The following is a 13,188-nucleotide window of genomic DNA, read 5'->3' on the forward strand; positions in this document are numbered from 1 at the left end:
AGGACTTGCCAATCAGAAGGTCGGCGGTTCGAATCCCCGCAACGGGGTGAGCTCCCATTGCTCGGTCCCTGCTCCTGCCAACCTAGCAGTTTGAAAGCACGTCAAAGTGCAAGTAGATAAATAGGTACCGCTCGGGCAGGAAGGTAAACGGCGCTTCTGTGCACTGCTCTGGTTCGCCAGAAGCGGCTTAGTCATGTTGGCCACATGACCCGGAACTGTATGCCGGCTCCCTCGGCCAATAAAGCGAGATGAGCGCTGCAACCCCAGAGTCAGTCACAACTGGACCTAATGGTCAGGGGTCCCTTTACCTTTACCTTTACACATTCTTCTATGCAATTTTGCCTAGCATACACATTTTTGCAAGCAAAATTGTTAATTAAATTTCTATACCGTCTTTCATCCAAAGGTCATAAGGCAGTTTACAATATAAAAGCACAAAAATGTACACCATAATAACAAACAAAACAATAACCTCCACACCACACACCAGATTTAAAGACTATAGATTGTTTAATTAGCATATTTTTGCCTGGTGCCTAAAGATATGTAGTGAAAGTACCAGGCAAGACTTGCGAGGGAGAGCATTCCACAAGCAGAGAGCCACTGCAGAAAAGGCTCCATTCTTATGTTGCCACCCATATGCAGATGACACAGCTTGGCCCTATCCTGTTCCTACAAACAATGATTAGCGAATGGGGACTTCCCCCACCTTGAGCCAAAACCAACCTACAGAAAACTGCCTGTTAGCCCTCCTAAGAACATAAGGAGAGTTCTTCTGGACTGGACCAGTGGTCCATCTAGTCCGCCATTTTGTTTGATTCCTATGGAAAGCCAGCAAGCAGGACCAGAGCTCAACAGCACTCTGCCCACTTGTGATTCTTAGCAATGAGCGCTCAGAGGCACAAATGGTGGAGGGAGAGCCTTGTCCTCCATTCATTTTTCTAATCCTCTTTTAAAGCAAATTCCGTAACCATGCACGGTGTGAAGAAGTACTTTTATTTTGCCTGTCTAAAGCCTTCCAACGTTGGTTAGGTAGCCGCAGTTCTTGTATTATGAAAGAGGGTGAAAAAACCTCTCCCTATCAGCTTTCTCCATGACATAAAATCTGATGTTTATTCTAAACTAAAAAACCCAAAAGGCTTCCCCCCCCCTTCTTCATAGGAAAGTTGCTCCAGTCCCTTGATCACTTTGGTTGCCCTTATCTGATCGTCTCCAGCTCTTCCAATGTTTTCCCTGTGGCTTCAAGGAACACTTCAGCCTCAGCCAACCCCCTATCAAGCTTTGAGAGGGAAGGGGAATTTCCAGACAGATACTAGCTCTACTATACACACATTCTCCCCCCCCCCCATTCTGTATTGTTGAACATTTCAGATGTTGTGTCCTTTGTAGTACTTTGCATAGCCTTCTAGGTCTGTATGGCATTACCACCCACCCTTCATCAAGGTCTCTGGGTACGGCTTCAATACGAAACACATCCCAGAAGCAGCGTGGAAAAATAAGTTCCTTTCATGAGACGCGTCAGCAATTGGCATTACAACAAGATAAACCACCCTGTGTGAAATTTAAAAGAGGAATCATAATGCGATGCAGGACCACCCAGGACCGGTGCTGCTTCCTGACAATTTAAATGCATATGGCATAATTGCACCAATTTCCAGTGCAGCAGGCTTAGGCTGATTCGCTTCATTCCACCTTTCCTCATGCACTTCAAGATTGCTAAGAGCAGAAATAATAAAATACAACAAAGGCCAATGGAACAAAAAAATAGAGATCAGCAAATAACCCCCAATCCTAGCCACAATAAAAAAATATTCTAGGTACAGTAGGATTATATGCCAGTTAGAAGCCAAAAGCTGTGGTCTAACACTGGGTTAAACCACAAAGCCTAGGACTTGCAGATCAGAAGGTCAGCGGTTCGAATCCCTGTGACGGAGTGAGCTCCTGTTGCTTTGTCCCTGCTCCTGCCAACCTAGCAGTTCAAAAGCACGTCAAAGTGCAAGTAGATAAATAGGTACCACTCTGGCGGGAAGGTAAACGGCGTTTCCATGCGCTGCTCTGGTTCGCCAGAAGCGGCTTAGTCATGCTGGCCACATGACCCAGAAGCTGTCTGTGGACAAACGCCGGCTCCCTCGGCCTATAGAGCGAGATGAGCACGCAACCCCAGAGTCGGTAACGACTGGACCTAATGGTAAAGGTCCTTTACCTTAACACTGGGGTAGAAGGCAGGCATCCGATGTGTGCTATGCAGAGAGTTCAGGTCAAGTGGCCCCTCCGCAGTGCGCCCCTGATGTGCAACTAGCTCAGGTTTTCCAAAAATCTGCCAGTGCAGCCTCAGAACAGCTGAATGAACCCTTTTGTTCATATTGCACTTTTGATCTGAATGGAAAATAAGGCACCAGAACATACTGGAAACAAAGCAAAATATTGTTATGTGGGAAGGGAGCCATGAGTGCAATCACAAGATATGGATACGTATCTGGTGATAATTTTGCAGATAGGGCACATGTAAAATGAATTTCCTGGTGGAGGATGAAAAGAGAACGAGAAGGGCAAGGAATAAGGGAGGGCCCTATAGGAAAATGAGGACGAGAGAAAGAAAGAACTAAATTTTATAATATTGGTTTTAAACTTTAAATATTGAGCGATTTAGAGATGGTTTTAGATAAGCAAATGTCTCAAAATGACAGCCTTGACTAGTGAAGAATGTATTATGATCGGATAATGCATTCTTCACTAGGAGGAAGAGTTGAAGCTCAGTGGTAAGGTTCCTGCTTTGAGTGTGTAAGGTCCCAGGCGCAATCGGTCAGTTGACATCCGTCACTCTCGAGCGACAATGGAGTGTGCCTCCATGGGTGAAGTCTGCTGTAGTGGCACCAAAGCGACCTCTTTGGGGCAAAAGCCTAGGCAGTGTGTATGGAGGTCCTGGGCTGCCCAGATGACAAGACCCTCCCCTCTTGACTTCGCGGATGTGGTCCAAAAGAAAGCAGAGCAAGACGTTTGGCACCAGCTTGGCTGCAGGACTTGCTGGAAGGAGGTGTACAAGGCGCCATCCAACCATCTTAGGGACTCTGCTCTGGATTTGTGTAGAGCTTACTCCTTAGCCTTTTCTTCTCCTGAAGATATCCCACAAGGCAGCGGAGATTTAGGTTCCGAGTTTTCCTTCTCCTAGATGGGCTGACAAGCCCCATCTGCCCCTCACTTCCTTCTACAGAATGGGCAGAAACTGCCTTCTTGACTGTTAGACCCACTATTGGTCTCGTCCATTCAATCTGTCAGAGCCTGTCTTCACATGCAGGGAAGTCTCTAACTCACTGAGGGCTTGAGACCCATCAACTACCCTCACCTGGTTTAGCCAAATCTGAAGGCAGCCCTGTTTAGGGAAGTTTTTAATGTCTGATGTTTTATTTTTTATTATTATTATCATTGATTCTGTTGGGATCCACCCAGAGTGGCTGGGAAACCTGGCCAGATGGGCGGGGTATAAATAATAAATTATTATTATTATTCTAAGCTACAGTTTTCAGGATTCTTTGGAGGGAGCTATTTGCTGTAAATGTTCTTTAAACATATGTTGTGGGTCTGACCTTCAACTCTAAATTAGAACAGAGAAGAGATTAGGACACCCAAAGAAATTCAATGATGAAGGTAAAAGTCCTCAAATTCCACATTGACATAGGAGAAACAATCCCATCGTCACCACACATGAAAAATACAGGCATTTGTTTGGGGGGGTAGGAAAAGGTTAATTTTGAAAAGCCTCTTCTGCACTGATAAACACTTCTTCTCATTTTATGGTTATTTTACCACATCTGCTTCTGATGAAGGTCTTCTTCAGAATCACCTGACTTGCATTGAAAACAGGATACTGGATTAGACTGACAGCTCATTTGAGGCAGGAAAGATGCCGAAAGTTTCAACATGAAGAATGGAATAAGGAAAATTGGCCCCCTGTGTTTTGCTGGCTCCATTTTTTTTACACTACAGATATACATTACAATCCCTTTTTGATGCTTACCTTGTGATAAAACAACACAGAATTGTGAGAATCTTGGCAAGCATCTTAAGGCTGTTTTAATTCAAAATCTTTTTGCCAAAACTGGGGGGGGGGGGAGAGAACGAGAGAGAGTGAGAGAAATGTGATGTCTATATTTTTAAAAAACAAACAAACAAACAAATAACTATGTTTCTGTTCTAGACACCGGAATCATGATCCACACACATGATGAGTATACCTTGTGTGTCTGGAATCTGATGATCACTCAGCTTAGAAATTTTTGGCCGTCATCTGCTCCCTAGTGGGGAATTTACCTCATGATACTGTTTTTCTTCCTTCTTTCCGTGACATGTTTTGGCACATCAAGCTTTGTCCATAAACACCTTTGGTCAGTTTACCTGATAGCATAATAAACTAGCTTCTACCTTAGAACAAACTTACCAAGGGAGGAATAGAAGAAATCTGGGGGCAGCAGAACAATTAACCTGTTCCTGTAACAAGGCAAGATACTCTGTACAAGGTTTCCCTAGGAAGAAGTGTGGTTGTCAAAGGTGAGACCAATCACGTAGGGATGAAGAAACCCTGTGCCCCTCCCTGTGTTGTTAGACTACATCGCATCACCCCAGGCTATTTGCCATGCTGGCTAGGGCTAATAGAAGTTAAAGTCCAACAACATCTGGGGAGTTGTGGGTTCCCCATTCCTGGATTAAGGGGAAATTTAAAGCTGGTTGAGTTTCCTAAAGCAGTCAGGAGGAGTGAGATGGATGGAATGGAAAGATGGAAAGCAGGGAATGACTTTGGTAAGGGGGCAGAAATTGTTGTGTAACGGGGTTCTGGATGATCCTCCTTTAATATGCAGGCCGTTTAATAGCGAGAGTTTGTTGTTGCTTTAATTAATCTCCATATCACTTCCCTAACCAGAAGTCTGTGCCAAACCCAAGCCGTTCTCATGTGGACCTCATGTACCTTAACGTACCTACTTAACAGCCTCAGTTCCTACAAATGAAAAATGGAAATAACAGAGAGGTTCTGTGAGAGTAAATAAAGAGTAAAACTAACACCTTAGGCCAAGAAAAACACTCTGTAAATGATACATTAATGAAAACCAGAGGGAACAGTTTGCCTCTTGCTGACAGCACATGAGACGTGTGGCGAATTTATGGGCCTCCAACCCGCACCAACCCAAGCCTGCATGGCCATAGTTTGGGACGGTGGGTCAGCAACACCTGACATATCAGGATCAGAAAAGTGATGAGAATCATAGAACTGTTGAGTTAGAAGGGACCCCAAGGATTTAGTCTGACCCCCGGAATGCAAAAATCTCAGGTAGATCATACATGACAGACGGCCATCCAACTTCTGCTTAAAAACCACCAAGGAAGGAGAGTCCACCTCCTCCTGAGCGAGTCCGCTCCATTGTCTAACAACTCTTACCATCAGAAAGTTCTTCCTGATGTTTAGTTGGAATATCCTTTCTTGTAACTTGAAGCCATTGGTTTGAGTCCTAGTCTCCGGGGCAGGAGAAAACAAGCTTGCTCCATCTTCCATGTGACAGCCCTTTAGATCTTTGAAGATGGCTATCATCTCTCCTCTCTGTCTCTTATCTTATCTTTGTTGCCAAATCCTTGATCATCCTGGTTGCCCTCCTCCACACATGCTCCAGCTTGCCAATATCTAAATTATGGCACCCAGAACTGGACACAGTACTCCAGGTCTGATTAACGCAGAATGGAGCAAGATTATGACTTTCCTTGATCGGGACAAATACTTCTATTGATGCAGCTTAGAAGAGCATCAGCGTTTTTGCTGCTGCATCAAACTGTTGACCCATGTTAGATTTGTCATCAGGCAATGGGACACAACCACCCACCCTATCTGATGGGCACCAAGCTAGCCTAGTGAGCAGGCCTCATGTCCTCCAGCACCTTGCCACTCCACCTTGTGCCTGCTTGCTCAAGGAGATGGTGCAGTTTGCAGCTAATGAGCAGAACAACACATGCAAGAAATGCCTGCAGGAAAGCATGATCTGAGCTAGCTGCCACTCAGCCTGCTGACTATGCCTTTCCCAACTTTCCTGTGGTACACATTGGAAGACGATGACAAGCAAGATAGGCAGCTAAGCAAATGTTGCCGCCTCAGCTCATAAGAATGGGAATAGCCAGAGGCACATGTGGGTGGGTGCTCAGTTGCTGCCGTTCCACGGATTCTGTCACCTGAGGCAGCTGCTTCATTCTGCCCAATGATAGGGCAACTAAAGTCTTATATTAATTTTTCACATGGTCTAGTCCTCATATGAAGACTGCAAAAAACAAAGCCATACTTCCCCTGCCCACCTCCCTAATATTCTTATGAGGGTCCCTTCTCCCATCCTCAGAGAGTGGCTGGAAGTGGGGAGGCAGAAAAAGGTCCTCCTTTCGTTCCAGCAATGGCAATTTTAATCTGAAATCTTAGGCACTGCTCCCAGAGCTCAGAAACATTAATGAAATTCCCTGTCGCAAAACGTGCCTAGAACAATGGGAGTTTCGAACGCTACTCCAGAGGGAAGGCTATTTCAGACTTAACAAACTTTTTATTAAAGCCGAGACACAGTGAACACAGCAGCTCCCACCCAGAGCACAGTGGACATGCTGATGTCCCCATAGAATTTAGGTTACCCATCACTAACTTGCTCGCTTTTCAGTCAGACAAGCGCGGCTACTTTTTGCTGGAACAGGGCCAACAGGTCTACAGTGACTGTTGCAGAAGCAACCATAACATTATTTATGTGCCAGCTCTCCACACCTGTGCCAGAGTTAGGGAACAGATAAATACAGCACAGGGAGGAGTGTGCTCTTGGATTGCCTCCAACGCAATGATGCACAGGTAGCTGGAATGTTTGGCCAATCTAAACACACTAACTGTTCACCTAAGGCAGGGGGCCTTTTCCCTTCCACAATGATAGATATATGGTTCTCTCCTCGAAATGTGTGTATGGGGAAGAAAGAGAAGAAAATAGTAATTATATTGTTTTCTCTAATGGCTGCATCTAGGTAGGTTTGTTGGGGTTTTTTGCTGCGCAACCCAAAGTTGCACAGCTCAAACCACATCGATTTAATGAGAAAGTTCAGCACACGGTTCACTCTCTCCTGTGGAAATCAATAGGACTTTTTATTTTTATTTTTTTAAAATAATTTTTATTAACTGGCCAATCACATCAAATTAAATCACATCACATAAATTCCAAATTACAAAGCCAATTTTTAAAATTTTGTTGGGGGAACCCATACTTCAAGATCCAAAGGGGGATTCAGATCATCATCTTATTACTGTGTTAATGTCCCAATCAGTCCCAATCAGTCCAAACAAAATTCATAATTCTATCCAGTCTTATCTTGGTGTTTCCACATCATATCTTGTTCATATCATTTCTATTTTTCCTTTACGATCTCTTCTGTTAGTCTCCTTAAGCCGATAAGCAAAATAATAATCCTGTGTGGATTTCCCATTCCTCCACTAAGTCCAGATGGTTTCCATATATCTCCTTCGTAGATAACATCGCTCTTTCCATCATAAATTTGGCATTTGTCGCTCTTAAGTCCCACCGAGAAGTTGATCCACGATATGTAAACAACTCTATTTCTCTCTTTCTCCTCCCAGACCCAAGAGCTCCAACAATGCCTCCCAAAATGGCGACGGCATTTTTAACTGCGTCATTCCAAAACTCTTAGCTTTCCAGCTTCATCTTGAAACATTGCTTTGGTTCGAAAGTTTATCTCCACACAGCCTTAAATCCACAGCTTAAGTCCTTAGTTTCTGACTCATTAGGGGAGGGGATTCTTGTTAAATCACATAAGAAAAAGGAAGGCAGGTTTTTTTTTCCCTCCCCCCTCGGTCATACCGTATCTTGACGTATCTTCTCATATTTTATTCTTGTCTTGTTATCAGAGATCTCTTCTGTCAGCAGTCTTTACTCCCCTTTTTCCTTGAAGCATGTGCAATTTATTTCGTCCAAATTGTTTCTTTTGAAGATGCTTGCAACTAGTGGCACGAATCAGGGACGGCGTCCAGGAGTGCCGGAATCCCACAGGAGGGCTTTGTGCCTAGTGCCCCCACCCCCACAAATTCGGGGGTGGTATAGGGCACAGCAGGCAAGGGCCGTCCCCCCCACAATCCTGGGGGGGTTAAGGAGGCTAATTACCCCCATCATAGCCTCCAAATTACCTCGTGTGGGTCGGAGAGATGTTATTGTCAGCCATCTTCCGATGCGCCACCTAGTGGCCCCCCTCAATAGGATTTTTTAAAAGTGCCCCACGTTGCTTGGATTGTGTTCTAAAGCAATGAGAGAATGAGAGAGAGAGAGAGAGAGAGAGAGAGAGAGAGAGAGAGATCCCTTCCCCATCCCCATACAGTAACTTGTCTCAGCTAGTCTACTTGCTGGAAGGAATATTCAAAGCGAGTTCACTGCTTGCTGGTTAAGAGTTATAATCACTGCTGGACTTCCGGGTTGGCGCCATCGCCGAATGGCGGACTCCCTCCGAGCTCCGGAGGGAGTCTGCTCGGCAGGGGCTGGGTTCTACCGCACTGGCGATGCGGGGACCCTTAGAAACCACGGCCACGGAGGCCGTGGACATGGAGACTCGGCTTGCACCGTTAGCGCCCTCCCGACTCGTGAAGGAGCCTTTTTAAAGGCTACGGATCGGGTGCCGGGGAGAAGCGTGGTGCCTTGAGTTTTCTGCTTCCCCTGCTGAGCGAAGCCGCATGCCATCCGGCGGAGAGCGCTGACTTCTTCCATTGAAAATTCGGACTTTTCAACAACAACCCGTGAGTAAATTTGGAAACCGGGTTCAAAAGGAGGAAAAAAAAATTTTTTTTTTTTTCGAATTGGATACGAGCGGGGGGGATCCAAAAAGGAAGTCAGTCCCCTCCCTATTGTAAACTTTCCAAAACAAGGACGGGGAAACCAAGACCCAAAAAGGCTTGCATTGCTGATAAAAATCCAAAATTTCACGATGGGGAACTACAAGAACTGTGCTGGAGGAGGAACTGGAGAAGGGAAACGCAACCCCCCCCCTGGGAACCGGGGCGACTGAAGAGAGAGCCTGGTGAAAGGAGTCGGAGATTTTGACAGCTGTCAAAATAGCTGTCAAAGTCGAAAAGCGGAGTGGATTTTATTATGAGAACTTGGCTGGTTAAATTTGATACAATTTGCTACAACTTGTTAAAATTTGGATACAAAATGGCGAATATGGATAACAAATTGACTTTTGGATTAGAGGAAACAAAGTCACAACAATCCCCCTTGAGGAGCTTCGGGACATTACAAGGATTGGGAAAGTGGAAAAACACCAATGGAACTTTACAGGACTGGTTATCTTCTGGGAAAGCTGCAAAACGGAAATAACATCTCGTCTTCAGGGTGTTTTCTTTTTTGTTTTTTTAAAGGAGACAATAGATTTTTCTATTGAAGAAAGGAAGGGACTGAACGTAAGGTTTTGCCCCTGAATAACAACCATCCCTGCAGACTTACCAAACTTTCGAATTACAACGTTTTAGCAGCGGAACAAAGGGAAATTAGACTACAACCTGGAAAGAACAATGGAGGGAGTTCTATTACAGTTTTATTAAAGACTGAAGTTAAAGTTTTGAAAAATAATGATAATAATAATAATTTTGAGTTTCAAAAAATTTATTTTTAATTTTAAAAAGAAAAAGCCAGCAAGGAGTTGGGGAAAAGTTGTGATGTATGGCCTTAAGAATTCCAGGCAGACACTAGGGGTTGATGGTCAGGGGGAAATTAAACCGGAGACAGGGGGGGGAGAACTAAAACTCCAAAGGCTTGCCAACTTTGTTATTTTTTGCTGAATTGGTCTATTATTCATTATATTTTTTTTTTTATTTTCTACCTTTTCTGTTTCTATTATCTGGGGTGCTTCTTTTATTAAAAAATGGAAATTGTGGAATGACATGGGGTGGGTCTTGGGGAAAGAACACTGGGTTTTTTTCTTTTTTTTTTTTTATTATTATTAAGGGTAAAACAAATTAAGTTTCAATTTGAATGGGGAACTTGTTTGGCCAACAATATGAAAGGGGAATATGGTAGGGGTGGGGGAAGGGGGGAGTCCCGTAAAGTGATATTTTTTGTATTTTTGAAAAATTTTAATAAATATTATTTAAAAAAAAAAAGAGTTATAATCACTGCTTCAACTATGTCGAATTTAAATGTAAGATACGGGTATGTGATTAAAAAAAGAGATTTTTTTTTTAGCACATATGCAGCCACAGTTGCCTTGAGATTTAGGGAAAGCTCTTAATTTGACACGGGCTTTTGAAACGAATTTCAAGAAAGGTAGTTAATGTTTTCTGCGAAGACCACACCGCCGCAGCCACACCTCAAAACTTCAGAGATATTTAATTTGTTCAATCCCTGCAGCATATACCATGTTGTAGCAGCAGCAGCAGCATTAATACTGTGCTCCCCCCACCTCCCCGCTATCCTACTTCAGAGCAGGATTTTTAACTCTTTCCTCTCCCAAAACATTCGAGAGAGAGAGAGAAAAGATTAATGAACCTTATCAATTTTCTGTTGTGCCTTAGGTGAGATTCTTAGATGCCAACTTTTTAGATTATGGGAGACTTAAGGATTTCCCAGAATGTTTTACATATGTAACAACAAAGCCCCCTCCAAAAAAAACACAACAAGCTTGAAAAGGACAAGAAGGAACACATAAGAATAAGGCCACCAACTAGACATGGAAACCTAATATTAAGATGCTAAGGCTGCACTCATTTTCCTGGAAGTAAGCCCCATTGAACCCAGTGGAACAAACTCTTTGGAGCAGACTTGGGGCAGACAGCGCTGTGTAAGCCGAGCACGATTCCAAAAACTGGCTTTTCAAGATGAACATTTTGTCTTTCTGGAAATCAAAACTTTATACACTGGGAACAGGGGATCTTGGACAAGACCTCCGAAAGCAAGATACATAGAAAGCCATCTTTATTTCTCGTAGAAAAGGGGCAGGGAAGCAGGGCGGGAGGCAGAATGAAATATCAGGCTGTGCTTTCTTCTTCTTCTTCCTCTATAATAGTGAGCAATTAACAATATTTTAACATACTTTTATGCTCATATTTTAATGGAGAACCCAGACTACATTGTTGCCAGCGTGTTGCTTTCTGTCTCCTGTCATTTTTCAGATCTGATCCGAAGTGGTTCTCCTCCCCCTTTAAAAACAATTAAAATGCCGTGGGCAGTCAGCAAGGGCAACCAAGTAACTACTGAGACTGTTCAGGGCTACTGTGCCTTTAATTAGAAGCTTCCTTCTCTAGAAAGAGCAGCTTCCTCTGCCTCTTATTGCTTCCTGTTCAGCATAGCCTTGGGTTCAATGAAGTTAGATCCTGTTTCCCGTAGGAATGGAGGATGGCTTTAATTACTGGTCTCATCTAATTTTTAGTTTATGCTGACATAGCACTATTTTGCAAATAAATATGGGGGGAAGGGAAGGAAAAAAATGATAACAGTAGTGAAATCATTTCCAGGGAACAGGAATGCACTACTTACAGGATCATTTCATCAGTAATGCTGGACTTGCTCGTCTATTAAATAGTGTTGTTCAGCTTGACACAGCCTTAGAAACCATTTAATTAATATATATTTGCTAGTAGAGAGCCACAGAAAATTAGGCAACCATCCTCTGTACTGATAATGATTCATATGCACAGACAGAATTAATTAGCAGCAGTTATCACTTCATCCATTTCCTTCTCCTTGCAAACAACATTTTTACAAATTGATATAGGCTTGATTAATTCATGCCTCCAGAAACCATTCTTTTAAACCAAATTTAATGCACTAAATTCTTCCACACGCATACTCCCACCCACAAAATGAGAGACTTTCAAAATAAGTTTTATGAAGAGCATTTCTCCATCTGATCTGATGCATGTCTAGCTGGTATAAACACCAACATTTTGTTGATTCCCCTTCACTTTTTCTTCTTGCTCATCAGGTAATCAGTGATTGGTTAAGAAGTCTACTGAACTAAACCAGTTGAACCTACTTTTAGAACAAAGGAAGAACAGAGTTTATCAGGGCCTAATAAGAAGGACCTACTCAGAAGTAAGTCCTATTGAGTTCAGTGGGACTTATTCCCAGGTAATTGTGTTTAGGACTGCAACATTAGGTCAACGTACTTGGGACTAAGCTATATTGAAATCAGTAGAACTTACTTCTAAAGTTGAAGCTCCAGTCCTAACTACAGCTACTGGAGGGTGGAACTTACTTCAGACTAAACATGAATAGGGATTGCACCGTTAAATGTTTTTCTTGCAGTTAACAACTGATGTTTCTTTTTCAGGTAATTTATCAGGATAATATGCTGCACATGGGAGAATGTAAATGGAGTCAAATGTTTCCTTTTATCATGGTAGGTATTTCAAGGACATATGTTTCAGAAAAGTCGCTACAGTTATAAACCCTAGAAAATTAACAATAAGCATAATTTTACTTTTGTTAACCTGAGCAAACATTATTTAATATCTGCACAGTTGCTTCAGATGAAGTCCTTATCGACATCATCAGGATTTCTGCCCAAGAAATTATTTTGAAATATAATATGAAATCCAACCACTTTCTTAAAACTGTTGCATCTCAAGGGTATCAGCAACAAGAATACCTTGTATTAGGAAAAACTGCAAACATGCAACCATTAGTCAAAATTGCATCCAGAGATGAAGATCATTAAGCAAAAAGCACACAAAAATGCACAATTTTATGCAGTGTGCTTTTTAAAAAAAAAATATTGCAAAGTGATGTGGAAATTGGAGAAATGAAGACTGGAAAAACAAGAAACCAAAACGGACAGAGTTGTCCATCGCTAGAGAGTGACAAGACATGGCAGTAGCAATAGCAGAGAGATTAAAAGTCAGAGTGGTTCACCCTCTAATAGTATTGTTTTTAGGCAAATATGATGCATTGACAACTAGAAAACTGGGCAATGGAATTAATAAGTATTTATCCTTTGGTGACAGGCATCACTTGTTTATTCTGCTAATGCCGAATATTCCAACTGCGGCGAAAATGAGTACTACAACCAGACTACCGGAATGTGCCACGATTGTCCGCAATGTGAGCCAGGGGAAGAACCTTATATGGTGAGTTCTTCACATACTTGCAATCTTATCCTAGAGGTGGCTGTAGGAACATCTGCACTGCACTGCAT

At 42.9% G+C, this 13,188-nt stretch overlaps 1 protein-coding gene across 3 annotated transcripts in view; it reads left to right on the forward strand.

Annotated features, from left to right (window-relative positions):
• The window catches only part of EDAR (ectodysplasin A receptor), a 77,205-nt gene that overhangs the window by 46,635 nt on the left and 17,382 nt on the right, over positions 1 to 13,188 (forward strand). For 2 of the 3 annotated variants that reach the window (XM_083610819.1, XM_083610818.1), the window contains exons 2-3: positions 12,325 to 12,393; positions 12,998 to 13,120. In XM_083610819.1, the coding sequence (XP_083466945.1) occupies positions 12,343 to 12,393; positions 12,998 to 13,120 (174 nt within the window). In that variant the 5' untranslated portion in view covers positions 12,325 to 12,342. Of the gene's footprint in view, positions 1 to 11,976; positions 12,087 to 12,324; positions 12,394 to 12,997; positions 13,121 to 13,188 lie in introns of those variants that run through there. The other variant, XM_083610820.1, reaches the window with a different exon arrangement.

Source organism: Podarcis filfolensis (genome assembly GCF_964270895.1).
Source record: "Podarcis filfolensis genome assembly, chromosome: 4".
Taxonomy (NCBI): domain Eukaryota; kingdom Metazoa; phylum Chordata; class Lepidosauria; order Squamata; family Lacertidae; genus Podarcis; species Podarcis filfolensis.